At 56.2% G+C, this 25,247-nt stretch overlaps 1 protein-coding gene across 2 annotated transcripts in view; it reads right to left on the bottom strand.

Annotated features, from left to right (window-relative positions):
* Nucleotides 1-25,247, bottom strand: part of GSG1L (GSG1 like) — a 192,487-nt gene that overhangs the window by 123,326 nt on the left and 43,914 nt on the right. For both annotated transcript variants that reach the window (XM_054714550.1, XM_008157686.3), the window contains exon 2: nt 1,638-1,685. In XM_054714550.1, the coding sequence (XP_054570525.1) occupies nt 1,638-1,685 (48 nt within the window). The remainder of the gene's footprint in view (nt 1-1,637; nt 1,686-25,247) is intronic.

Here is a 25,247-nt window from a genome sequence, read left to right as displayed (position 1 = left end):
GGGGCCCAGGAACCGGGAACTTCACACCCTGACAAATCGTTGCTGGGGAATCTGGTTACTATAACGACGGGAGGAAACGCAAACGTCTTCATGGACTCTGGGCAGGGGTCTGAGGGGCGGCCCTGTCAGCAGAGGGGCATCTTTGTTCGCGGCTGCAGCCCTCCCACCGTGCTGGGCCCTGTGCTGAGCCGCTCCGCTCCGGCAGGGCGGCCTTTCGCCTCGTTCGCCCTTGCTCCCCGACGCCCAGCCCAGAGCTGGCCCCGTGGTTGGTGCTCAGGAGTGAAAACTGGCTGCACACAGAGGCTCCCCTGGGGCCTGGCGAGGGAATGGAGGTTTGCTACCTCACCCAAACGCTGTGGTCACTTCTGGAGAGATGAACAGGTCACTTTTGGGTGACAATGGCCAGGGGAGACCTTGACTAGCAGTTCAGGCAGAGGAAACAGCATGCGCCCTTGGCGAGTCTCAAACACACGTGCACCCGAAAACCTCGCTGGGCCAGTTCCAGCACAGCCAGCAGCCAACCATCCTTGAGGCCTGTGGTCACACCCAGGGTGGTATCATATGCTCTGTGCCTCAGTTTCCTCACCTGTAAAATGGGGGTTAAATGAGCCAATGTGCGTGGAGTTCTCATATTGGTACCCGGCACATGGTGAGCATGGAGCCAGGCAGGGTCTGTGTCCTGATTATACCCGCATTTGCAGAACAGGAGGGAGTCCCGGAGCCAGCAGGTGCAGGGTGAGAGCCTGGGAGCAGAATGTTCTTTGCGGGAGAGCACGCCTGGGCTCAAGCACTGGCCCAGAATCCCTGTGGGCCCTGAGCAAGTCGCTCATCTCTGCTCTGTGGAGTGGACGGTGTGGTGAGGACACGGTGAGGCCTCGCTCCCGCAGGAGCCTCTGGGGGGGCCAGAGCGGGAGGTCGGGGAGAGGCCACCGGCGCTGCCACCGGCAAACCCCACTGACCCAGGGACAGCTCAAGTGCTCGAGAGGCAGGAGTCCATGAACGGCTTTCAGCAGCTTGGCTGCAGAGCCCGCCCACCCGGCCTCCTGGTGAGCACTTTTATAGACACAGCCAGGAGGTCCTCGGCGTGGCCGCCAAGCCCTGGGAGTAAAATATTGAGGCCAGTAAAACACGAAGATGCAACCTCTCCAGGCCGGGGGCTCATAAAAGAAGCAGGAATAAAGGTCTGGTGTCTCCAGAAGGAGGCACAGCAAGCCACCTGTCACTGTACACGGACACGGGTGTACACACATCCACACACACTCACATGTGCACACACACACACACACACACACACACGCATGCTCACACGTGGACACATACATCTACCCACATGACCCCAGCTCCCTCATGTCCGCTCCTACAGTCCCAGCGTGCCCTGGATGTGACGGGAGTGTGGCGCCTCCAGCACCGCCCACGGGCAGGGAGGGTGGGATGATCTTCCTCTCACGCTTCACCGACGGCGATTTGGGGAGAGATTTTGGGAGAAGCTCTGTGCCCTGCAGGGGTCCAGCTGAGCCCCCGGCCAGGCATGCCGAAGGCGCGCTCTCCCCTCTCCCGGGGCGGGCAGCCCCAGCAGGGGGCAGGGCCGTGCCTGGAGGGGGAGGCCCACACCTGGAGAGGGAGGGGCCCACGCTTACCTTTCTCCGACGCAGGGGCCAGGTCAATGAAGCTGCGGCACGTCTCACCTTAGAAAAGAAGAGAAGGCTTTTCAGAACGTGAGCAGAAGGCGCTGCGGCTGTCGCCGCCCCTCCCGAGAGCCTGTGGACCGGGGCCGAGCGTCCAGCCCGAGTGGCTTCTTTCTCTGGCCCTTATTCCTGGGAAGACTGTCCCTGCGGGACATGGCCGAGCAGCAGCTGGGATGCCGCCTCCGCTCTCACCTCCCAGCCCATCCAGTCCTGTCTCTCCCATCCCCTCAGAGCCCTGTCACTTCCCACCGTCGGGCCCAGCAGGGCGAGGCCACAGCCCCTCACGGGGCGCCAGGGCCTCTGTCCAATCCATTCTCCGCACTGAAGCCGCAGGGATGTAGTCAAAACACAGCTCTGATCACATCAAACACACACGTGCACGCACACACAGACACACACGTATGCACACACCTGCTCAAAACCCTTGGATCTCTCCCCGAAGGATAAAGCCAAGATGGCTCACGTGGACCCAGGACTGGCCTCCAATGGCCTCTCCACCCTCACCCCTACCTCCTTCCTCTCAGCCCCCGTGTCCGCGCCTTCCCTCCCCCCGCCAGGGCTTCACGCACCTGCGCCCCTGCCGGAACGCACTCCCCCGTTACGAGCCCCACGGCACGTGCCTTCTCCTACAGGGCACCCAGTCACTGATGACCTTCCTTGCGTGTGATTGGTGGGTGGACGGCCCGCATGCTGTAAGCCCCACAGGCAGGCGCCACGTCCCAGGGCATCTGCAGCTCGGTGGATGGAACCCCACTGCCCAGGTGCTCAGGCCAGAGCCTCGATTTCTCTCGCCCGCACACCCCCACAGCTGGCCTGTGGCTCCAGCTTCCCAGGACACCTAGAACCCGACCACTTCGCATCACCTGCCCTGCCCAGCACCACCGTGTCCCCCACCTGGTGGCTGCAGCAGCCTCTGCCCGGGTCTCCCTGTGTCTTCCCTGACCCACACAGAGGCCAGAGGGGTCCTGTTATAACCTGAGATTATGCTCTGATCAGCTAGAACCCGCCTAGGATTCCTAATTCACTCAGAGTCAGGACCTATGTCCTCACCGTGGCCTACAAAGCCCCGTGCGATATGACCCCATCACCGCCCCGACTTCATCCACCAGTAATATCTTCCCTCTGGGTCTCCCACTCCAGCCACGACGGCCTCCTTGCTGACCCTCAGATGTGCCAGGCACATCCCTGCCTCAGGGCCCTGGCACCGGCGGGAGCACTCTCCCCCCAGAGAGCCGAATGGTTCGTCCTTCTCTCCTCCATCACTTTCCCCGGATGGTGCCTTCTAGGGAGGCCTTTCTAACTAATCTGCTTAGCATCCCAATCTCCCCTGACACTCCCCATCCCTAACCCCTAGAGTAGTGCCTGCTACACAGTGAGTGCTCAGTCAATACTTGCTGAAGGGGCACATGAATAAATGAACAAGTGAACAGGCGAACAAACAGGAAATAAATGAAAGAATGCCTGGCACCCAAACGATGTGTCTATAAGAAACTTGAGTCCTTCCGTCTTTCCTCTGAGCCCTGTGCTGGCCACCGAGGATGCCGTGAGAGTAAGATATGGCCCAGCCTCCAGGCCCTTTCTTGTAAAGGGAGCACACACTGCCCGCCCCCCCGCTCCCCACCTCACCAACACATTTTGTGTGGCCCACACAGGGTCCTAAAAATAGGGAAACGGTTGCCTACAAATCCAGACTTGTGGTTTTCTCTTGAAGAACCAGAGGAGCAGGCCACGCTGGGCCCACGCCCCACAGCAGCAGCCAGATGGGGCGGGGCAGACGCTGCCCCTTCAGCTGGGCACATGGCTCTAGTTTGCCACAGTCCCCACCACTCCCTGCCGCTCTACCCCTAGCCTCACCTACAGCACCCAGCTGGCCCGAGACCTAGACCCGATGACCTCTAGAGTGAGCGCCCAAGCCCTGGTTTAGGCTTTTTCTGCTGACCCAGGAGGAGATAGATGTTGGGTCAGAATGGAACCGCTGTGAGGTGGGGGTGAAAAAGATCTGGGAGCTTCCAGCATTGTCCCCTCCTGTGTCTGCTTAGAGCTCCCTAAGTTCTTATCTAAGAAGGTCCCTTGAAGCCCCTCTAGGCTCCTGAACTTCCTTCCAGCCCCACAGACATGGGGGAGGGAGGAGATGCCGAGAAGGGAGGCGAGGCCAGGTCACGAAGGGCCTTGAGTGTAAGCCAAGGAGAAGCCTCCTCTCTTATATGATCCCTTCCGGGTCACGGGCCACAGGTGGGCAGACGCCGCTCCTGTGCCCCCCTCCACCACCACCACCCTCCCCCTGACCCCCCCTCCCCATGCTGTGCTTGCTTCCTCTCTACGCTCTACACTGAGGGGAGAACCTCGCCTCCCTGTGCAGACGCTGAAGGTGGGGCTCGGCGCCGAGTGCCAGCCTGAGCCGCACAGCAAGCCCGGGTGCCGAGGTCATCACCTGCTGAGAGCCGCTTGCTGGCAGCCAGAGCTGGGAGGGAGGATTTAGAAAAGGAGAGTGGATGATGAGCTAGAATGGATGGATTGTGAAGGAACCGTTTTAAATTTATTTAAGGTTCATATTGTTTCCTCAAAGTCAGAGAGGGGAGATTTTAACGGCCGGATTCAGACCAGCACCCAGGGCTGCACGAAGACCGCAGGGGCCCCAGGCACTTTTGCCCTTTGCAGCCCTTCCTTTATAAAAAAATAAATAAAATAAAAATTCAGACTCTGGCCAGTGTGCTCAGTGATCACAGCGTCGGCCCGTGGACCAAAGCGTCGCAGATTCAGTTCCCAGTCAAGGGCACGACCTCGGATTCAGGTTCAATCCCTAGTCTGGGTGCGTGTGGGAGGCAACAGATCAATGTGCTTCTCTCCTCTCTCTCCCTCTCTCTCTCTCTCTCCCTCTCCCCCCTCCCTCTAACTAAAAATCGATGGAAAAAATATCCTCAGGTGAAGATTAAATAAAAATAAATTAATTAAAATTTATATTTTATAACTGAATATATTAACATATATTACATCTTTTCTTCACCTAAAAGTTAACTTTTTTCTCTTCTGATTTTAAAAGAAATTCAAACATTGTGGGGCCCAAGGGAGAGGCCTCCTGGAGCTCAGGCCTCCTGGTCCGCCCCCCGCCTTCAGCGCCTTCCCCCCACCACTGGGCAGCTCGATGCCATTGAAGATGTCTGTACGAGGTATTCAGCCTTCTCTTTCTCTTTAACAGTTTTATTGAGATATAATTCACATGTCATATGATTCATCCTTTTAAAATATATAATCCAATGGTTTTTAGTGTATTCTTAGTATATCCCCAAGGTTGTGTGACCATCACCACAACCAATTTTAGAACTTTTCATCACCCGCCACCCCCACCCCCCAATAAAAAACAACACCGTGCTATCAGTCAGTCCCCACCCCCCGCACCCTCCCTGCACTGGCCAGCCACCAGCCAGTTCCCCTTCTCTCTGGACGTCCTGCTCTGGCTCCCCTCACTCGGCATCACGGCTGTAGGCCGCCCATGTGTGTCCGTACGTCATGCCTTTTGTTGCAGAACAGCATTCCGTTACACAAATGCACCATATTTTATTTATCCATTCATCAGTTGGTGGGCATTTGGGTTTGTTTCCACTTTTTGACTGTCTATGAACATCCATGTACAGTTTTTATAAGGACAAGTTTTCATTTCTCTTGGGTAGATACCTAGGAGAGAAAATGCGGGGTCCCCTATGTTTAATCTTTGGTAGCTGCTAGACCGCTTTCCAAAGGAGGTACCCCATTTCACATTCCCACCAGCTATGTCCGGGGTCCCCATCTCTCCACATCTTTGTCAACACTTGCCATTGTCTCTCTTTTTGGATCGTAGGCAACCTTGCTGGTGGGGAGTGGTATCTCATTGTGCTTTTGACTCACATTTCCTTAATGGCTAATAATGTTGAGCATCTTTTCATGTACTTCTGGGCCATTTTTTGAGAAATTCAGTCCCTTTACCCATTTTTAATTGGATTATTTGTCATTTTTATTGTTGAGTTGTATGTGTTCTTTACATATTTTGCATACAAGTACCTTATATACATCTTTTTTCACATATTTTCTCCCATTCTGTGAATAGTCTTTCTACTTTCTTGGTGGAATTCTTTGAGGTGACAGAGTTTTAAATTTTAATGAATTTAAATTTTTTAATTAAAATATTTTTAATTTTTAAATTTAAAAACTTATCTAATTTTTCTTTTGTTACTTGTGCTTTTCTGTCATATCTAAGATCATAAAGATTTAGTCTTATTCTTTCTTAGAGTTTATAATTTTCACTCTAAGATTTAGAGTTATTTATGTGTCATTCTCTTGCATCTTGACATCTAATTGTCCCAGTTGTTGAAAGGCTAGTCTCTCGCCACTGAATTATCTTGGTGCCCTTGTCAAAATTAATTGGCTGTAAATATGAAGATTTGTTTTGTACTCTCAATTCTATTCCACTGATGTATGTATCTATCCTTATGTAGTACCACACTGTTTTGATTACTGTTGCTTTATAGTAAGTTTTGAAATTGGGAAGTGTGAGTCCTCCAACTTTGCTTTTCATTTTTAAATTGATTTTGGCTCGCCCGGCCAGTGTTGCTCAGTGGTTGAGCATTGACCGATGAACCAGGAGGTCACAGTTTGATTCCAGGTCAGGACACATGCCCCGACTGCAGACTCAACCCCCAGTAGAGGGCATGAAGGAGGCAGCCAATGATTCTCTCTCATCATTGTTTCTATCTCTCTCTCCTTCTCCCTTCCTCTCTTAAATCAATAAAAATATATTTCAAAAAAAATGATTTTTGCTATTCTAGGCCCCTTGCATTCACATATGAATTTTAGAATCAAGTTATCAATTTATGAAAAAAGCCTGTTGTAATTTTGATAAGGATTGCATTGAATCTGTAGATCAATCTTGGGAATATTGCCATGTTAACAATAGTAAGTCTTCTAATCCATGAACATGGGATATCTTTTCATTTATTTAGATCTTTAATTTTTTTCAACAATGCTTTGTAGTTTGTAGAATATAAGTTTTGCATTTCGTTAGGTTTTTTCTAAATATTTTATCCTTTTTGATGCTATTATAAATGGAATTGTTTTCTTAATTTAACTTTCTGATTGTTCCTTGCTAGTGTATATAAATATGATTAATTTTTGCATATTGACCTTGTACCCTACAATCCTCCTGAAATTGTTTACTAGTTTTAATAGGTTTTTTCATCCTCACCTGAGGATATGTTTATTATTTTTTGAGAGAGGGAGAAAGAAAGAAAGAAAGAAAGAAAGAAAGAAAGAAAGAAAGATTGGTTGCCTCCCATACTCGCCCCAACCAGAGATCGAACCCGCAACCTAGGTATGTGCCCTGACTGGGAATCAAACCCACAACCTTTTGGTGTATAGGATGATGCTCCAACCTGAGCCACCTATACAGGGCAGTTCTAATAGTTTTTTAGTGGACTCTTAATATCTATTGTATATAAGGTCATGTCATCTACAAAGAGAGATAGCTTTACTTCTTCCTTTCCAATCTCAATGTCTTGTTTCTTTTTCTTGCCTAATTGTTCTGGCTAAAACCTGCAGTAAAACGTTGAATAGAAGTGTCAAGCGCAGACACCTTTGTCTTGTTCCTGCTGTTAGGGGAAAGCATTCATTCTTGTACCATTAAATATGATGTTAACTGTAGGCTTTTCACAGATACTCTTCATCAGGTTGGGGGCGTTCATTTCTATTCCTAGTTTGTTGAGTGGTTTATTTTTAAACGTGTGTTTGCCTTCTCTTTAAACCTATAACCTGCAATGCAGCTCTGAGAACCCCCATTGTAGAGACAAGCAAACTGAGGCTCTGAGTGTCAGTGACTCGCCCAAGACCAAACAGCCAGAAAGTGCTGAAGCAGAACTCGACCCAGGTCCATACTCTCCAAACGCCACGCTCTCAGGCTTTCCCAGACGGCTGTTCCCACTTGCGACGACAGAATTTCCTGCTGCAGCCAGCCATTCCCACGATGCAGAGCTGCTCGGTCTGAAAGGAATCCCCTGGGAATACAGCTCCACGCAGACAGGGAAAACCCACCAACATCAACGTAAAGGGCTCTCACACTTCTATTTCCGCTACACGGGCAAGACTGGACCGAAGAAGCTTGAGCAGAGATGGTCAGACGTGGCCCACACCGCCCATGCAGGGCAGTGCTGAGGGTTACGGGCCAATCATAGTGAGGACAGAAGAAAGACGGGTATTTCAATGGGCGACAAGTCCAATGACTGAAATCCAAGCACAGAAGGGATTTTTGTCTTCGAACCCTGACTGTCCATGTTAAAGGTCAGCTACCCATTTGTGGAAAAGATCAAGCTGTACCATATTGGTTTATTGCTTTCAGAAGTGGCCCTTAAGACAGTAACACCTTTATCAATTATTGTTAAACTAGGGCCCGGTGCACGAAATTCGTGCACTGGGGAGGGGTCCCTCAGTCCAGCCTGCCACCTCTCACATACTGGGAGCCCTCAGGGGATGTCCTACAGATGGCTTAAGCCCGCACCCCATTGGGAGCGGACCTAAGCCGCAGTCTGGCCTCCCTTTGCTCGAGGCAACTGGGCTGATCAGGGGACGGCGCCAGCCCCATCACCCTGCTGCTGCCAAGGTATTTTCATCAACACAGACCCCAGTCCCTTCACCATGAAAAAATGACAACTTTCTTTAAGCATTTTCAAGATGTGTCTTTCATAGGATATGACATTTCTTTCTTTCTTTTTCTTTTTATCCTCACCTGAGGATATCTTTCCATTGATATTTTCCCCTTCCCTCCGATCCCAAGCTCAGCCCCTTCCCAAGCCTAAAGCCTCCTCCCCAGGTTTAGGCTTGGGAAGGGGTTCCCCCCAGGACCTCCCAAAGCCTAAAGTCTCCGCCCCAAGTTTAGACTTGGGAAGGGGACCCCTGCCCCTCTCATGGCAGGCTCGGCCCCTTCCCACGCCTCAAGCCTCCGTCCCAGGTTTAGTCTTGGAAAGGGGACCCCCGCCCCTCCGATCGCAGGCTTGGCCCCTTCCTAAACCTAAAGCCTCCACCTAATGGCCGGCTGGGAGTGACCTGGGTGCCGAGGAGGTTCCCTGGACCCAGGTATGTATGCAAATTAACCGCCATCTTGGTTGGGTTAATTTGCATACTCACTCTGATTGGCTGTGGGCATAGCAAAGGTACGGTCAATTTACATCGTTCTCTATTATTAGGTAAGATGTATGCATTTAACTAGGGAGTTTCGTTTAGACGTAAAACTGAAGACAAATGCCTTCATCTCTTTAGACCGTGGAGCGGAGCACATTGCCTTCTCTGAGCCGTGGAACCTGAAAGCTGAGAAGATCCCTAAAGGTCATCCGAGCGAAGCGGTTCTCGGCCCCGGGAAGCCCCGGACCCACCCACACAGGCCCCAGTGTAATGGGTCAGTGTGGGGCCCAGCACCAATGGGGTTTTAAAGCTCCCCAGGCGATTCCAACCTGCAGCCAGGGTGAGAGTCACACTCCAGTCTGACTTGTAAAAGCATCTACTTTCCACGTCAGACAAACAACAGGAAGCCGTTCTATGACAGCGCATGCTGTTGCCCTGGACACCCCTTCACGCAACAGCGTGGTTTGTGGGGCAGGATAGCAGTGAGCAAGGGCCTGAGCTCTGGAGTCAGGGTCAGATCCTGGCTCTGTCACTTCCCGACACGAGTCCCCAGTCTCTCTGGGCCTTCCTTTCCTGGACTGTGAAATGGGCACAGCACCTGCAGGGATGTTGTCAAGACTCAACATGGGCAAAGGGCTGGGACACGACGCCTGGAGCGGAGTGGGTGCTCAGGAGATGGTGGCCCTCGTCGTCGTCGTCATCTCCACACATGGGTCGGGGGACACAGGACATGGCCCTCCGCAGGCTGATGGAGGAGAGACGAGGCTGCGCGGACCACTATCACGGGGGGGGCCGGAAGGGAGGGTGGTGTGAGGGGTTCAGAGCAGGGCCCTGGCTCCATCACTTCCTAGACGTGCGACATTAGCCTTCCGCGTTCCTGCCTGCGAGAGGTGAGTCACCAGTCCGTGTTTCCATGGTGTGGCTACAGCTGGGCCAGAAGGGGTTGCGTCAACCACCAGGTGCTGCAGCTGGGACAGCTCAGCACCAGGAGTCCCGCGCTCCCAGCGGCAGCTCCAGGGGTGCCTGGGCTCCCTGGGGGCCCGTGCCTGGGGGCTCTGCGCCTCCACTGTCTGCTCCAAACCCTTGGGCATCTGATGCCCTTTGGCTCACGGTGAGCTACTCAGATGAAGACGGTACAAGAGTCAGCATCTGCTCCCAGGAAGGAGGGTCCCACAGGTCCACTGTGCTCCTGAGCCCACAGGAGGCAACGCTGCCCACTGCAGGGAGGAGGCAGAGGAAGAAGCGCAGGGGAGGAGGGTGGAGCCCGCAGACCTCGGAGGGTGGTGAATGTTTGGGGATCTATGAGCAGCAGGGCCCCCACAGCCCCTTTAGATGTCAGTGCCTTCCAGGAAAATGGCCTGGCAAAGCTGGATGTTGGGGTCAGAGGTCACAGGCTCTGCAAAAATCCTGCACCCAGTGAGGGTCCCACAGCCCCCATGGGACTAGGAGACCGTCAGCAGGGAGCCTCAGCCCTGGATCACGTGACCAGAGAAATAGGCACCAGGACGTCCCCTGCCGTAAGAGTGAAGGGCATGTTTGCACCCACCACGGCCTCCAGGGAGATGTCTGCACGGGGTCCTCCCCTGACCCCTGGCCCCGAGGCTGGCGGCCAGCAGATGGGACTTGCAACCCAGCCCAATGCAAACGTGACCAACTCAAGAGCTCGCAACGGCCAGCGGGGGCTGAGGCCAGCCTCCGGGACCGGCAGGCCTGGCGAGGGTGTGCCCTGTGTAGCCAGGCCATCTGCACATCGGGGTCCCGGCAGGAAACAGGCGGCACCTGGAAGGCCCTCCCAGCAGACCGCTGGGCGTGTGGGCGGGTGAGGAGCCAGCAGCGCGGCGGCCGCACCTCCCCATCCCAAAGGGGCAAGCGAGGGAAAGGGCCTGTGAGAGAGGCGGGGCCGCGAAGGAGGAGCTTCGCCCAGGGAAGCGGCACCGGAACCAGAAATTCTGGGATGGGGCCCGAGACTCTGCATGTCTAACAGGTTCCCGGGCGGCTGATGCTGCTGTGCTGGGACCGCACTTTTATTTTATTTATTTTTTAAATACATATTTTTATTGATTTCAGAGAGGAAGAGAGAGGGAGAAAGAGATAGAAACATCAATAATCAGAGAGAATTATTGATCAGCTGCCTCCTGCACGCCCCACACTGGGGATCGAGCCCACAACCTGGGCATGTGCCCTGACCAGGAATCGAACCGTGACCTCCTGGTTCATGGGTTGATGCTCAACCACTGAGCCATACCGGCCGGGCTGGAACCACACTTTTAGAGCCATGCAAGTTACTATCAAACCTCAACGGGGAGAGAAGGAGACAGGGGAGGGGAGAAACACCCCAACCTTTCTCTCCTTCCGCCTGATTTCCTGCTGGTGCCTCCCACCAGCCACAACCAAGGAGAAGGCAGAGGGTGCAGGAGTCCGGGCCATTCCTTCTGCGCAGGGCGGGCTCCCACGGCACAGAGGGGTGGAGGCGAATGGGGAACAGCCAGCACCCACCCAAGGCTGCCCTCGCCCCTCCTCACCCATTGCCTCACACCCCACCCTGCTTTCTTGTCTCCTTCATAGAATGTGTTATTAATGCAATTGCACTCAACCACGTTTATGGAGCACCCGCTGCATGCCAGGCTCTGCTCGAGGTTCTGGGGTTCCGCAGGGAACCAGCAGGCAAGTCCCCGGCCTTGTAGAGCCTCCGTCCTTATATTTAAGTGCATCGGCCGCTCGGAACTTTAGCTCCAAAGGAGGGCGTCCCTGGCTCTTCTAAATGGCACCCGACCAACAGTGTCCCCGCGACCGGGAGGCCGCGTGTTTGCGCCGACACACAGGCTCCGCGACCAGCGCTCATCCCTGCTGTGTCCTCCAAGCCAGGGACGGGAGCAGGTGCTCTGGACACGGCTGTGGGCTGAGGAACACGAGAGCGTTCCATAAATTGCCTTCATCAACACCACACCAAAGGGCGTACTCTGCAGATCCCTGAAAGCATGGCCCTGCGCCTGTCGGCAAAGGTGAGCGTGGACGGCAGCCCTGGGGCAGCTCAGGGCCCAGCTACAGGCAGAGACCAGCACAGGGGGCGTCCTCACTGTCCAGGGGAGGGGGGCGAGCCCAGGGCAGCCCACTCATCCCTCACCTCGGTCACCCCGGACATGACACCTGAATGCTGCCCTACCCACCCTGTTGCTTCCTTCATGCGCTGGTTCAGACGGGCCCCCCTGCCTTTCCCACCTCCCAGTCTCAACATCTCTCCTCCCATCTCTCCCCCTCTGAACCAGCCCAGCCTTCAAGCCGCAGCTCAACACCCACCCACCCCCGCCACGAAGCCCGCTCTGTGCACCCACCGCCTGCCCTGTGCCAAAGAAATGTCTCCTTGCTCTGAATTTCTGTGTATTTTTGGCAATATTTCCCATCATATTGTCACATCTCCCTCGGGCACAGCGTGGCCCGCCGGCGTGGCCCCCAGCAGGTGGGATCTAGAGGTGTCCCATGGCCTAGGAGCGGGGACCCGGGGACCCACGGAGAGTGCAGCCAGCGCCGTGCTGAGGGCGTGGCACACAGCAGTGTGCGAGGTCAGTGTCCATACCCATTGTACAGACGGGGAAACTGAGGCCCGCACATGCAGAGTGACGCGCCCGAGGTTCCACAGCCCAGAAGCGGTGGGATGGGGACTGGACCCGGGTCTGTGTTTCCCCAAAGCTCTTTCCATCCCCAGGGCCTGGCCTGTCCGAGGGGGCGGAGACCAGGCCATTCCGCGGCCAGACCAGCTTGGACTCAGACACATAAAGTGTCTCTGCAAAATCTTTTTTTTTAAATATATTTTATTGATTTTTTACAGAGAGGAAGAGAGAGGGATAGAGAGTTAGAAACATCGATGAGAGAGAAACATCGATCAGCTGCCTCCTGCACACGCCCTACTGGGGATGTGCCTGCAACCAAGGTACATGCCCTTGACCGGAATCGAACCTGGGACCCTTGAGTCCGCAGGCCGACGCTCTACCCACTGAGCCAAACCGGTTTCGGCTGCAAAACCTTTTTAACAGGTTTTATGACGGAAGTTTCCATTTTTTGCAAAAGCAGAGAGACTAGTGTGACGAGCCCCATGGCCTCACTCCCAGCCTCCAACGGTCACCCCAGGGCCAGCCTTGCCTCGTCTAAACTCCTGTCCTCACCACCATGGGTTGCTCTGAAACAAATCCCCCACGTTGTATCTACACGCCTTTCCGAAGGATTTGCTGCTCCGGAAACACAAGTGCGAAGTCACCTGTCCCTAGACCCCGCGGCGTCCGTCACCTGTGGGGCTGTGGCGGGCTTTCCGCCGCGTGGGAATAAAACCCAGCCCCAGAGGCCGTGACCCCGGCCTGGCGCGGCCCTCTGACCCACCCCCTGTCTTCGGGGGCCCGGCCGAGCCCAGGTGGGGTGGGCGGCTCAGAAGCTGCCCTCGTCGAAGCTGCCCTCAGCGGGCACACGGAGTCCCACCAAGAGGAGACCTGGCACAGGCCCTGGGGAGACCGGAATCCACCCGGGACCAGAGGTGGCGGCGGCCTCCGCTCCGGCTCCCCGCTCAGGCCCGATGCCGGACTCAGCCCAGCGCCCCCTGCAGGTCCGGCTACGTGAGCGAGAACCTGCGTGCGGAGGCAGCCAGGGCAGGCGGGAGCAGGGCCGGGGGAGGCCGGGCAGGGGTGCTCCCGAGGAAAGCCCGCTGCCCCCCTGCACTGCTCGCCGTGGGCTGCGCGTAAGCAACAGTTTGTGTTTGGTTGGGGTTTTGCCAGTAAAGGATGATCATCCGCCTCGTGGGGCTGCTTGAGGACTGAACGAGGTGATGGGTGTGAAGCAAGACGCCTTCCGTCAGGGTTAAATCAGGCGACATCTGCACGGAGCAGCCTGGTGTGCCGCCTCCCACACCCTCTGTCACCAGCACAGCTCCCACACGCCTCCCGCGGGGGTGCTCCAAAGCCCCGGGCCTGCGTTCCTGTCCCTCCTCTGCCGCCGCCCACCCCCCCGAGCCTCCCCGAGCCTGCCAGACGGCAGTCATTGAGTACCTGCCTTCCAGGCTAGCGAGAGGATGAAGCAGAAAAAGGCAGGAGAAAAACCCCCACCCCGTGCGTGGCTCCAGGGATAAGCTATGTTGACCCCTTCCCTGGGCCCTGGGGTAGAGACACACCGCACTCCCCCTCCCAGGCCGAGCAGGAGCGGTGTGGACGCCTGGGCTGCACAGGAGGCGGGAACCGGCAGGGAGGCGGCCGGAGAAGATGCCCAAGGCTGGCAGAAGGGGTGTGGGGCACTGAGGGCCGGTCAGGTTGCCCTTGGCACACACACGCCGGAGCCCAGGTGTGGAAGCGGGAAGACGGGCAGCGCGAGGGAGGGGCCTGGGAGCCCGGCATCCTTGGCTGGGTCCCCAGATGCCGCTCCGAGGATCGTGACTTCATCCCATCCCCCAGCAGATGGTGTTGAGGAGGTTTGTGTGCAGCTGGGGGAGGAGAGGGCGTCGGGAGAGCTGCAGTGAGGACTGGGGAGGAGAGGGGGGGTGGCGCTGCCTCACCGGCCGGCCCACGAGTAGCCTTTGCCAGCATGCCGTGTCTGCACGTGCCTGGCGCCAGCCCCAGGGCTTCACACACTCCAGATGGAGAAACTGAGGCTGGGAACCCAGGGACTTGTCTGAGGTCACACGCCCGTGGTGGAGACAGGATTCCCATGGAGATGGTCCAACGCGGAGCCTTTGCACTTGGCCACTACACTGCCCCGCCTCCTGGCAGAGTAAGCAGGTTCTAGAAAAATCCAGGCTTACTAACGCAAGTCTCAGGTGCCCTCCGAAGAGGACTCCCCACGCGGCAGGAGACGTCGGCCACCGGACGTGGCCGCATGGCGCGATGCCAGCCGCCGGGGCCCGCAGCCTGGTTCTGAGCCCCGGAGTACACAGAACCCCACCTCCTGGTGGGCGCGGGGCTAGAGTTCCCTGTGGTCAGTGCTTCCAACTTGCTGGGGGGGTGGGGGGGGGCGGCGGCTCGCTGGTCCTGGCCCCCCAACAAATGCGGCCGATGAGAAACTAGTTTAACTGCGTGGCAAGGGCCAAAGTTCACCCACCTTCGCTGGCCAGATTCAAGGAATTCAGCCCCGAAGCCGGGAGCCAAGGAAAATGCCAGATGCCAGCAGACCCTGTGTGCGGCCCCTCCCCCACCACGCAGGCCGGCGGTGGGGCCTGGCAAGTGCCTCCTTGGAATTCTCCCGAGGCCTCTGCCAGTTCAACTGCCAGGGCAGCAGATGGCACACACTTATCCGCTGATGATATTTTGATTTATTTATCTCTTACAGATGGTACCCTGCCTTGATTTCTGGCAGGAGTCCAAAATGTGGGCTGTCTTTCGGGGGGTGATCGTTTGTCCAAGCGGAGGAAATAGTGGAGACCAAGATCCCACCTGGCATCGTGACGGTCGCCGAGGCCCCAAGACGCACCTTGCGCGGGCATTTGGGGCACCGTGGGCAAACAGAAGGGAAGAATTTGTTCCGCAGAATTTTACAGCTGGAAGAATCTAAATGCCTATTGAAAATTAACACCAGAGTGGTTAAATGTAAGAGCTCTGAACTCACGAAGTTTTGAGTTCAAGTCCTAGCTTTGCCACTTACAGACTTTCTGACCCCTGACAGGACAGACTGTCTAGGTCTCAGTCTCCTCATCTGTAAAGTGGGTGTAACCGTCATCTCCATCCCATAAGACGTGGCAGAAACAGCTAGCTATCCTCCAGAAAAGGCACCGCTCCTTCTGTAGTGTGGACTTACGGCTAGGAAGTGGCTGCCCAGCCAGGCACACCATGTCCCAGCATCCGCTGTTGTGACCGGTTCTTGGCCCTAGAATGTGAGTGTGGGTGATGTGTGTCACTGCCTGGAGGGGGCGGGGGGGAGGGCTTTGGCGCCGCGGGTGTGCCGCCCAGACGCAGAGGACTCCGAGGTGCTAAGACATGCGGAGGCGCGGTGTGGAAGTTGCCTGGTCCCCGAGTCACTGCGTAAAGGAGAGCCGTCACCCCTGGTCACCTGAACTGAAGCATTACACGAGCAAGAAATAAATGGCGACTGTCTTGATCCACTGGTACCGCCGGGTTCGTTCGTTACAGCAGCTGGCGTTACCTTATACACAGTTGGGGGCCAAAGGAAATCGTCCATGTGAGACAGCTGGTGCCTGACAAGGCCTCGGTAAGTGTTCACAACCTTTGTCATCTCCAGCTTTCAAGGGAGCCTGGTAAACAGAGGGCAGTGTGTATTCACTGTCATCCCATCTGCCGGGTCGTTAAAGCAAGGCCACCCTGGTGCTCCCGCCACCCCAGCCTCATTCCGCCCTTTTCGGATCCCAGCACGAATCCTCCCCGCGTTGTCCTTGCTCGCGCCCCACAAGTCTGTTTTGAAGGAGAAGCTGAGGGTTTGGGCGGGGAGCTGTGGTGGTTGTTCAGCGGCACACTGGGGAGAGCTGGCCCTGGCTGCCCCCTCCTCCCCTTCGGCACAGGATTGTCAACTAGAGGTGGGAGGAGGGGCTTAGGGACCACGGAGCCCACCATCCTTCGTCTCCAGGTGTGAAGCCAAGCCCCGGGAAGGGCTCATGAGTTGCTTAAGTTCTCATCACATGTCAGATATTGAGCTAAAACTGGAGCCTGAGTCCCCTGCCTTCTAACCCAGAGGAAGTCTGGAAGCTCAAGGGCCCCGCACTCCGTGGCTACAGAAAATACTAACAGCTAACGCTTACTGAGCACCTACTGTGTGCCAGGCACGGTTCCAAACCTCCACATGCACTCGCCTGCCTAATTCCCATAGCCACCATATGAAAGAGGCACTATTTCATTCCCACTTATCAGGTGGAGAAACTGAGGCCAACAGCACAGAGATGCAAGTGCTGGACCAGGATCCCCCCGGCGCTCTAACTCCAGAGCCCCCAGCCCTGTTTGGAGGGATGGGACTTACAGGAAGGATCCGGTTCATTCTGCTTGACTCTGCGGCACAGAGTGAACCAGTGGTCCCAGGAGCAGGACCAGAGGAGAGGCCAGCACAGAAAGGCCCCTCGGGGCGGCACCCCCCTCCCTGGGGAAGAGCGTGAGAAAGGCTCACGCCACCACGTGCCGGTGCTGCCAAAAGACTCCAGCAGCCGGGGTATCACACTGGCCAGGCTTCCCCTCACGTCCCCCAGGCGGTCCCCGGCGGGGCTTGGCGCTAAAGGACACCGGATCCGCCACGGGGAGCCATTCTCCCTTCCCGGCTCCCTTCCGACTTCTCATCTACTTCCAGGAGAGAGTTTTGGTTTCGTTAACTTTGTTCATCTTCTTTAAAAAAAAGAGGAAGAAAAGAGGAACGGCAAACGTATCCCGCTAGGGCTGTCTGACACACACACAAAGGGACACGTGCGGTGCATCTTTCTTCTATTTCTGGCAAGCGGTGCTGGTTTCCTACGTCCAGTTGTAATATAAAGCTTCCCTTTACGTTCATTTATGTAACGCTGAGCCAATATAGAGCAACAGCAACAAAAACAGTCTTAGTAGAACCGGGCATGTGCTAAGAACAAACTCAGAAAGGTGATGGGAGAATGACCGAGGGAGGGGACGCTGGGACAAGGAGCCCTCGGCTCCGAGGCCCACTCCAGGCGGAGAGCCGGCCGGGCCGCGCCGCTCGCGTCCTGTTCGTATGCATGACGTCCGCTGGCATCCCGCAGCGCAGGCCTGTGTGGCCCAGCACAGCGGCCACGGACACTTGGAGAGTAACAGATACCCCACACACGGGAGGGGAGGCGGATAGTCCCGTGTCCGGCTGCCCCGAGATCGGCAGCCAGCGTTTCTCACTGAGTGACGGCCCTCTGACCCTCCACGGTGTCCCATCCTCAGGGGCCACCAGGCTGCCCAAGCAGCACCCACCCCACCCTCAGGAGGAAGGACGCAGAAATGCAGGCGCGGCTGCTTCCTGGGGTGGGAGGTGGGGGGGTTGGAGGGTGGGGGGGTGTAGGGAGGGGCGTCGGGGGGAGAGAGAGTGAGATGTGCCTTCAGCTCTAAAGGCAGTGGCCGACGTTCTCGGACGTGAGAGCCATTCTTGGAAAAGCTGGCCGCCACTGAAACCCAGCTCGCCCGGAGAAGAATCCAAACAGACTCAAGAACGGAGAATTCACACCGAGAGCACCGAGTACTCTGCAGTATCTACATATTCGGAATGTTGGGATGCGGTGGCTGTGACGCCTGACCACAGGAGCGTCAGCGATCCGGAGGCCCAGTCCCACCCTGCTCAGGAGGCGGCTAACACGGGGTTACTCTGTTTAAAGTCGACAGTGACACTCCTCTGCCCTTCCCCCTCAAATCACAAAGGTCAAGCGACCAGGCAGAAGACCAGGGGGGTTAAACGCAGGCCTGCGCCTGCCGGGAGCACGCAGGCCCCAGCATGGCTCTCTGGCCCAGGGCTTCCAGAAAGAGCCTCCCCTGTCTCAGGAATTTACCAGCTGATTTTAAAAAAGAAAAAGAAAATCCACTTACACTCACCCTGCCAGGCCAGTCCTACACATCTCTCTACCCCTCCCCCACCACACTCTCTCTCTCTGTCTCACACACACACACACACACTCTCTCTCTCTCTCTCTCTCTCTCTCTCTCTCTCTCTCTCTCTCTCATCCATGGCCTCAGCCTCTTCCCCTGGCCTCCTGGCCTCCCGCACTGTCAGATGCCAGGATGTTGGTAGAGCCAGCTCTGAATTCCGCTCAGGAATTTCTGCTTAATTTCCGTTCTCGCGGAATCACCATGCCTTCAAACATTATTTAAAGAGCAGACTCCTCAAGATCTATAGTCTCTGTGACCCAGCAATTTCACTTCCTGGAATTCATCTTACAGACATATTCATACGTATACAAAGTGAGACGGGATCAAGATAATTCACGGCAGCGTTGTTTTAATAGCCAAGGACCAGAAAGAGCCCACATTTCCATTAATTAAATAAGAAATAAACATTCAATGTATGGAAAGCTCAGACCCATCGACACAAGCAAGGCAGCTCTCACCAAGTATGAACACGGAATATTAGCATTAATTAACGTTACTACAGAATGCAGAATGTCAACATTCCGTGAAAAAGCGGGTGCCGCTGAAGCTTGCGCCCCACTGCTCACAGAGAATAAATCTCAACAACTCCAGCCTCTTCGGCCCAGCGTGGCCCCTGGCATGCTCCACCGGACCCTGCGTTAGCGTTCGGTTGCTGCTATAACAAAGTACCACAAGCTTAACGGCTTACGCAGTACAGTTCTTTTTCTTACAGTTCTACAGGTCAGAACCCCCACATGTGCCAGGGGGCGAACATCAGGTGTTGGCAGGGCTGCGCTCCTTCGTGGAGGCGCCCGGGAAGACTCCGCCCCTTGCCTTCCCCGCTTCCTGTGGCCGCCCGCACTCCTGCACCTGCTGAGTCGCCCTGTGGAATCTCCTCCTTCATTGGCACGGCTCCCTTTCTGACCTGGGGAAGGGTCTCCACTTCGAAGGACTCTGTGATTAGGATGGGCCCACCAGGAGAATCCGATGAGCTCCCCATCTCCAAATCCTAATGGAATCACCTCTGAAAATCCCTTTCCCCGTGCAGGCAGCACGTCCGCGGGTTGCAGGGACGTACGGGGGAGGAGCACTGCTCTCCTACCGCAGAAACGCTGGGCTCCAGCCGCCAACGCACTCATCACGTCTCATCAAGCACAAGACCTTACGCTGATGTACCCGCCCCTCAGCCCGAAATGCTCTTTCTCCCCTGCCCAGCTCCTACCCAAACCTTCCTAGCTGACCGTAAAGCCCCCTCCTCCAGGAAGCCCCCGGGTTTCCCCAAGCAGGATTAGTGGTAAATGAGACTTGTCATTCAGCACTTGAACTATTTGCCTACATGTGCCCTCTAGCAGCCTGCAGGAACTTAAGAGTAAAACTGACTTATTCGACCACAACAGCCCCACCCTTCAGCAGGATGCCTGTCTCCTCGTAACGGAATGACATACTGGGCCCTTTCTATTTTACTGTGGAGAGCACTATACCATTTTTGAATTCCAAATATGGCTTTATGGATCTGTTATTGTTGTTGTTTTAATTCACATATCTGGCACATGATAGGAGCTCAGTAAGTATTGGTTGAGTGGATAAATTAAAATGCACACCTGATATTTTTTCAATGTTTTCCATATGCCATGCACTTTGCTTAGCTCCTCATCAGCTCTGCCTCCCTCATTTAACTTTTCACCGTAACTCTCAAAGGAGGACTCCTGAGTTCTGTGGGGTAGTTAACACTAGCTCCTGTTACAAACACTTCAACATCGTAAAGGCTTATTCCTCCTACATGACTCCCATCCACGCGGCGACTCGGGGGCCCAGCCTCCTTCATGGTGCACCACATCCGTGCACCACAGATGCGGGAGAGAACGTATGGACGGGGCCTGCTGTATACTCAGCCTGGAGGAGACAGACATCACTCCCACGCATACCCCCTGAGCTCCCTGCATGTCCCAGCTTCCTTTGCCGTCGGATTGGCCATGAGGCTGGGACATGCCGGGAGCGCGTGGAGAATGGGAAGCATCGCAGTCGGAACCACCATGACCAGCTTCAGGTCCAGAGAACGGAGACACTGCCCGAGGTCTGGCAGCGTGTGCGTGCAGGAGGCAAATTCCACCAGGTCTCTGTCTGCCGGCACAGACCACAACACCCTTGCTTGCTCACGTTTGCACAAACCGTGTGCTCCAACGTCAGGCCACCGCAGAGGACGGAGGCCTGGGGCCTTGCAGAGTGGCAGGAAGGACCCCAACCTGGAACGGGGCGTCTCCTCGGGACAGTGCCACAGCGGATAACCGCACAGAGATCGTCGGAGTCGGCTGGTCGCCTGCCACCATCCACGGCTCACCCTGCCAGTCGGCGTACGCACGTGTCTAACTGATGGCGCAGGCAGATGTGTGTGCTCCATCCCCCCTCCAGACTGTTGCCTGAGGGGAAACAAAATCTACTTTTTCAGCGAGCATCACCCGGAGCTTGAACAAAACCAATGACTCTCAGGGCGAGCGGCTGCCCGGCCTTCCCGGCTCTCGCGGTGCCATGTCTGGGGCTGTTTGGCCGTTGTTTACTGTCTGGAAAGAAAGGCTGCTCCCCCCGGACGTGTCTCCCCCCCTCCTCCCTGCCGCCTCCCCGTGTGCTGGCCCTCTGCTCTTGCAGGTTAACGTTCTAGTAGAAGAATTTCCCTAACCCCCCGCGCCGCTCGGCCGCAGCAGTCCCAGACCCGGGCCCTCCCGCTCTCCAAAACCTATCGCTCTGTCTGCTGTTCTGACTGCCAGCGTCAGCATCGCTAGGCTGAGCCGAGTGCAATTACAAGTCAATTAATTCTCCAGTGTTCAGGGCTGGTTGTTCAGGGAGCAGGTTCTTCGGGCTCCTTGCTTCCCCCTCCCTGTGGGTCGGCACTCATCAGCACCTCCATCAGCAGGCAAGAGAGGAGAAGAAAGTTTGCTGAACTCCCACCCCCACCAGTTGCTGGTCGGCCTCTGCTGTTTGGCACGGAGGCAACTAGGACCCTGGACTCCTCCGCTTGTGCTGCCGCTTCCCCTTCGCAGAGATAATGTGCTGTTTACAATCATCTTCCAGAGAGGAGAGGGTAGCTGCAGCCAGCACCAGCCTGGACCGCCATCCCCAGAGCTGCTCCCACCAGCCCGTGACGTCTGCGCGCTTGACAACAGCGAGCGTGTGCGTGCGAGACCGATGCTGTCAGCCGCGGCGCGCAGCTTGGTGGCGGGCTGTCTCTTTGCAGCGTGAAATATGTCGAGGGACACTGTGTAATGGCACCGCTAATAAATACGATGAATTGTTCAAAACCAAGCACAACAGCTCATCCTCACGTGAAACGTCTCCTCCCCAGCTTACCCAAGAACGGGCCTGTTTTCCAATGGGAGGTCAGGGCCCCCTCCTGGGCCTCTAACCCTGGTCCCCTCCTGAGGGGCTGCCGGGAAACAGGAAGCGAAAGAACAGACACAGGCCCAGGGGAGGGAGGGCTTTGGCTCAGAGGGGAGCCAAGGTCGGTCCGGGAGGAACTGGGCTGCCCCGCAGCACTCGCCACCTCCACGCAGTCCGCAGCCCGGGCTGCACCCACACTCAGGGGCCTTTAGGACTGTCACCTACTGGGTCGGGGCGCTGATGGGCAAGAGGAGGGTGCTGTGAGGGGCGACTGCGAGGGGGCCTCCAGGAGATCGAACTCTCCACATTTGCACCGTTGTTTTGCATTCAGTTAACAGGTATGTGTCACCCGCTGTTCAAAGCACTGAGTCAGTGGTGAACAAGACGTTCCAGCAGAGGAGACAGACAGTAAACAAATGAGTAAGCCACAGGTGCTGGCCTGGCTCAGGTGCAGAGGTCCTGGGGCAGGAATGTGCAGGGAGAGCTGGAGGTGCAGGAGGAGGCTGGAGGGCCTGGGGCTGAGGGGGTCCTGGGCCAGCGGGAGGAGGTCCGCGGGAGGGGATGCTGGAGGAGTGGGCAGGGCCCGCTGAGGAGGTGTGAGGGCCTATGCTGGGCCTCTGGGAAGTCCCTGGAGGCTGTGTGGCTGCAAAAGGCAGAACCCATTCCCAAGCTTGCGCATGGACGCTTGTTAACATGGAAAGACACAAGCGTGTCTGTCAGGATCTAGCCCCTCTTGGCCCCTCCGAACCTCACCTCCAGCCCCTGCCCTATCCAGCCCCACAGAGCCTGCCCTGTCTTGCAGAGGCCTCCAAATTCCGAGAGAGAGATTGGCCCACCTCAGGTCAGGTGTCCAGACCTAGTGGCCAACCAGCACAGCCAGGGGGCCCCCCGTTTTAGAAGGACCCAAATCATATTGGATCAGGATCCCCCTAATGACCTCATTTTAACTGGATTTCCTCCGTCAGACCTTACCCCCAATTCAAGTCCCATCCTGAAGTACTGGGGGTTAGGACGGCAACATGTGCATTCTGGGGAACACAATTCAACCCATAACATTACTTAGCTCCTCGGTGCCTCAGTTTCCTCATCTATAAACCGGGCATAATAACAGAACCTTCCTCAGAGGGTCACTCTGAGAATTCAGTGAGTTACTAAATATAACATCTAAATATAAATGCTCAGTAAGTGTGAGAGACGTCACAATCTTTATTACCGTCAGTGGGCGTGGCAGGCAGGAAAGTGGCCTCCAAAGATGTCCACTCCTTAATCCTCACGACCTGTACATGTTACTTCCCACAGCAAGAGGGACTGGGCAGGTGTGAGAAGGTTGCAGATCTTGACGTGGAGATTATCTGGGATTACTCCAAAGTCGTCCTGAGCCCTTCAAAGCAGGGGACTCTCCCAGCCGTGGTCACAGACACGAAGCACAGACGAAGGTCCGAGGGGCGCTGCTGCTGGCTCTGAAGTGAGCAAGGGAGTCACGTGCCGCGATCAGAATACGCAGAAGCAGACTGTCCCCTGGGGCCCAGAAAGGGACGCAGCCTGCACGCATCCAGCTTTGACGTGGCTGACGCTGTACGCACTTCGGACCTCCAGAGCCATAAGATCATCGATTGGTGCTGTTAAGCCCCCGTATTTGTGGTGATTTGTTACAACAGCAGTAAGAAACTAATGCATTCTGAAAACACCCGTCAAATAGGAGTGGGTGATCTGGTCGACCCAGCCCTCCCATTGGAGAGCAAGTTGACATCACTGTCGCTAGGGAAGTGAGCCATTCCAGCAACCACCCAGGTGGGCCCGGAAGGTCCCTCTGTCCACCTGGAGGACCCTTCCAGAGACAGGGGTGGGACCAAAACACTGGCCTTTGGAGCTGGCACAGCACCTAAAGGAAGACCACAAAAGCTGAGGGGCTTCTGCGCCCAGGCAGGGAGACACCCGAGGGCCCAAGGAGTGAGAGGGTCCCCAGCCCCATCCCACATCCTCCACGCCTCCTGAGAGCGCCTGACTACGGTCAGCTGAACAAGGACCCCAAAGATGCCCATGCCCTAATCCCCAGACTCTGAGGACGCGTTACCCTACAGGGCAAGACGGACTTGGCCGACGTAATTAAGGATCCCGGATGGGAAGACCATCTTGGACTATCCAGGTGGGTCCAGTGTAGTCGCAAGGGTCCTTGAAGGAGACAGGAAGGTCGGAGTCAGGAAAAAGTGGTCAGAGCCAGAGGCTGGAGTGATGTGCTCTGAGGATGAAGAAGCACCAGGAGCCAAGGAGGTGGGCAGCCTCTAGGAACGGGAAAAGGCGAAGGCAGGGAGTCTCCCTGAGGCAGCCCCGCCCGGCGGGTACCTGAAGTCAGGTGTCTGACCTCCAGGACTGTAAGACAATACGTTTATGTGGTTTTAAGCCTCGAAGTTTGGGGTCATTGGAGGCTCCTGGCCAAGGTGACCTCATCACCAGCCATCGCCGTCCCCCCGCGGCCCCTGCGGCGGCCCTGGCGGCTCCCTGCCTTCTCTCTGTCCCTTCATCGGTCCCAGCCCAGCCACCAGGGAGACCTAGAGGAGTAAGTCAGCTGTGTCGCCTCTGCCTGCCCTCCAACGACTTCGTGTCACACTTGGACTAAAACCCACCCCCTCACGGTGGCCTGCAGGGCCCTGGATGGCCGTCTCCACCTTGGCTGCACATCTGAGTCACCTGGATGCCCAGCAGGGACCCGGGACCAGCACTTTAACGTCCCCGGTGGTTCCCGTGCGCAGCCAGGCCCAGGCACAGGGGCCCCCAGGATGTGCACTCCTGCCCCTGCCCGGCCCCACCCCTGCCCTCGCTCACTGTCCTCCAGGTTCCACGCTACTCCCATGCCCCCAGCACCGGCTGGGCTCAGAGCTTCGCTCCGGCTTCCCTTTCCCCCAGATATCCGTGGGGCCTGCACCCTCAGAGAGGCCATCCTGCCCCCACTACGAGATAGCTCCCCGGCCTGCACCCCTGCCCCGACCCTCCTGCCCTGGCCCCAGCAGCACTCACACCCGACAGGGAACAGACGTGTGTGCACATGTGCTCATCATGTGTCCACATTGGACTCTCTCCGTCTTGGTCACACAGCTCCCCTGTGCATGGCCCGCACAGAACTCGGGCTCATTGTACACTGAGTGGCCAGATTATTATGATCTCTGATCATTATTATGATCATGGCCACTCAGTGTATATCCCATATCAGTGGTCGGCAAACTGCGGCTCGTGAGCCACATGCAGCTCTTTGGCCCCTTGAGTGTGGCTCTTCCACAAAATACCATGTGTGGGCGTGCACGTACAGTGTGATTGAAACTTTGTGGCCCATGTGCAGAAGTCGGTTTTCGGCTCTCAAAAGAAATTTCAATCGTTGTACTGTTAATATTTGGCTCTGTTGACTAATGAGTTTGCCGACCACTGTCCTGTATAATAAAAGGCTAATATGCAAATCGTCCCCTCGACCAGGAGTTCGACCTGCAGGCAGGCCAGCCAACCGCCCATGTCCCTTCCCCCTGGCCAGGCTGGCTGG

The sequence above is a fragment of the Eptesicus fuscus genome, chromosome 4 (genome assembly GCF_027574615.1).
Source record: "Eptesicus fuscus isolate TK198812 chromosome 4, DD_ASM_mEF_20220401, whole genome shotgun sequence".
In the NCBI taxonomy this organism is placed as follows: Eukaryota; Metazoa; Chordata; class Mammalia; order Chiroptera; family Vespertilionidae; genus Eptesicus; species Eptesicus fuscus.
Note: the sequence above shows the minus strand (reverse complement) of the source record. Positions and strands in the feature narration are given on the sequence as shown.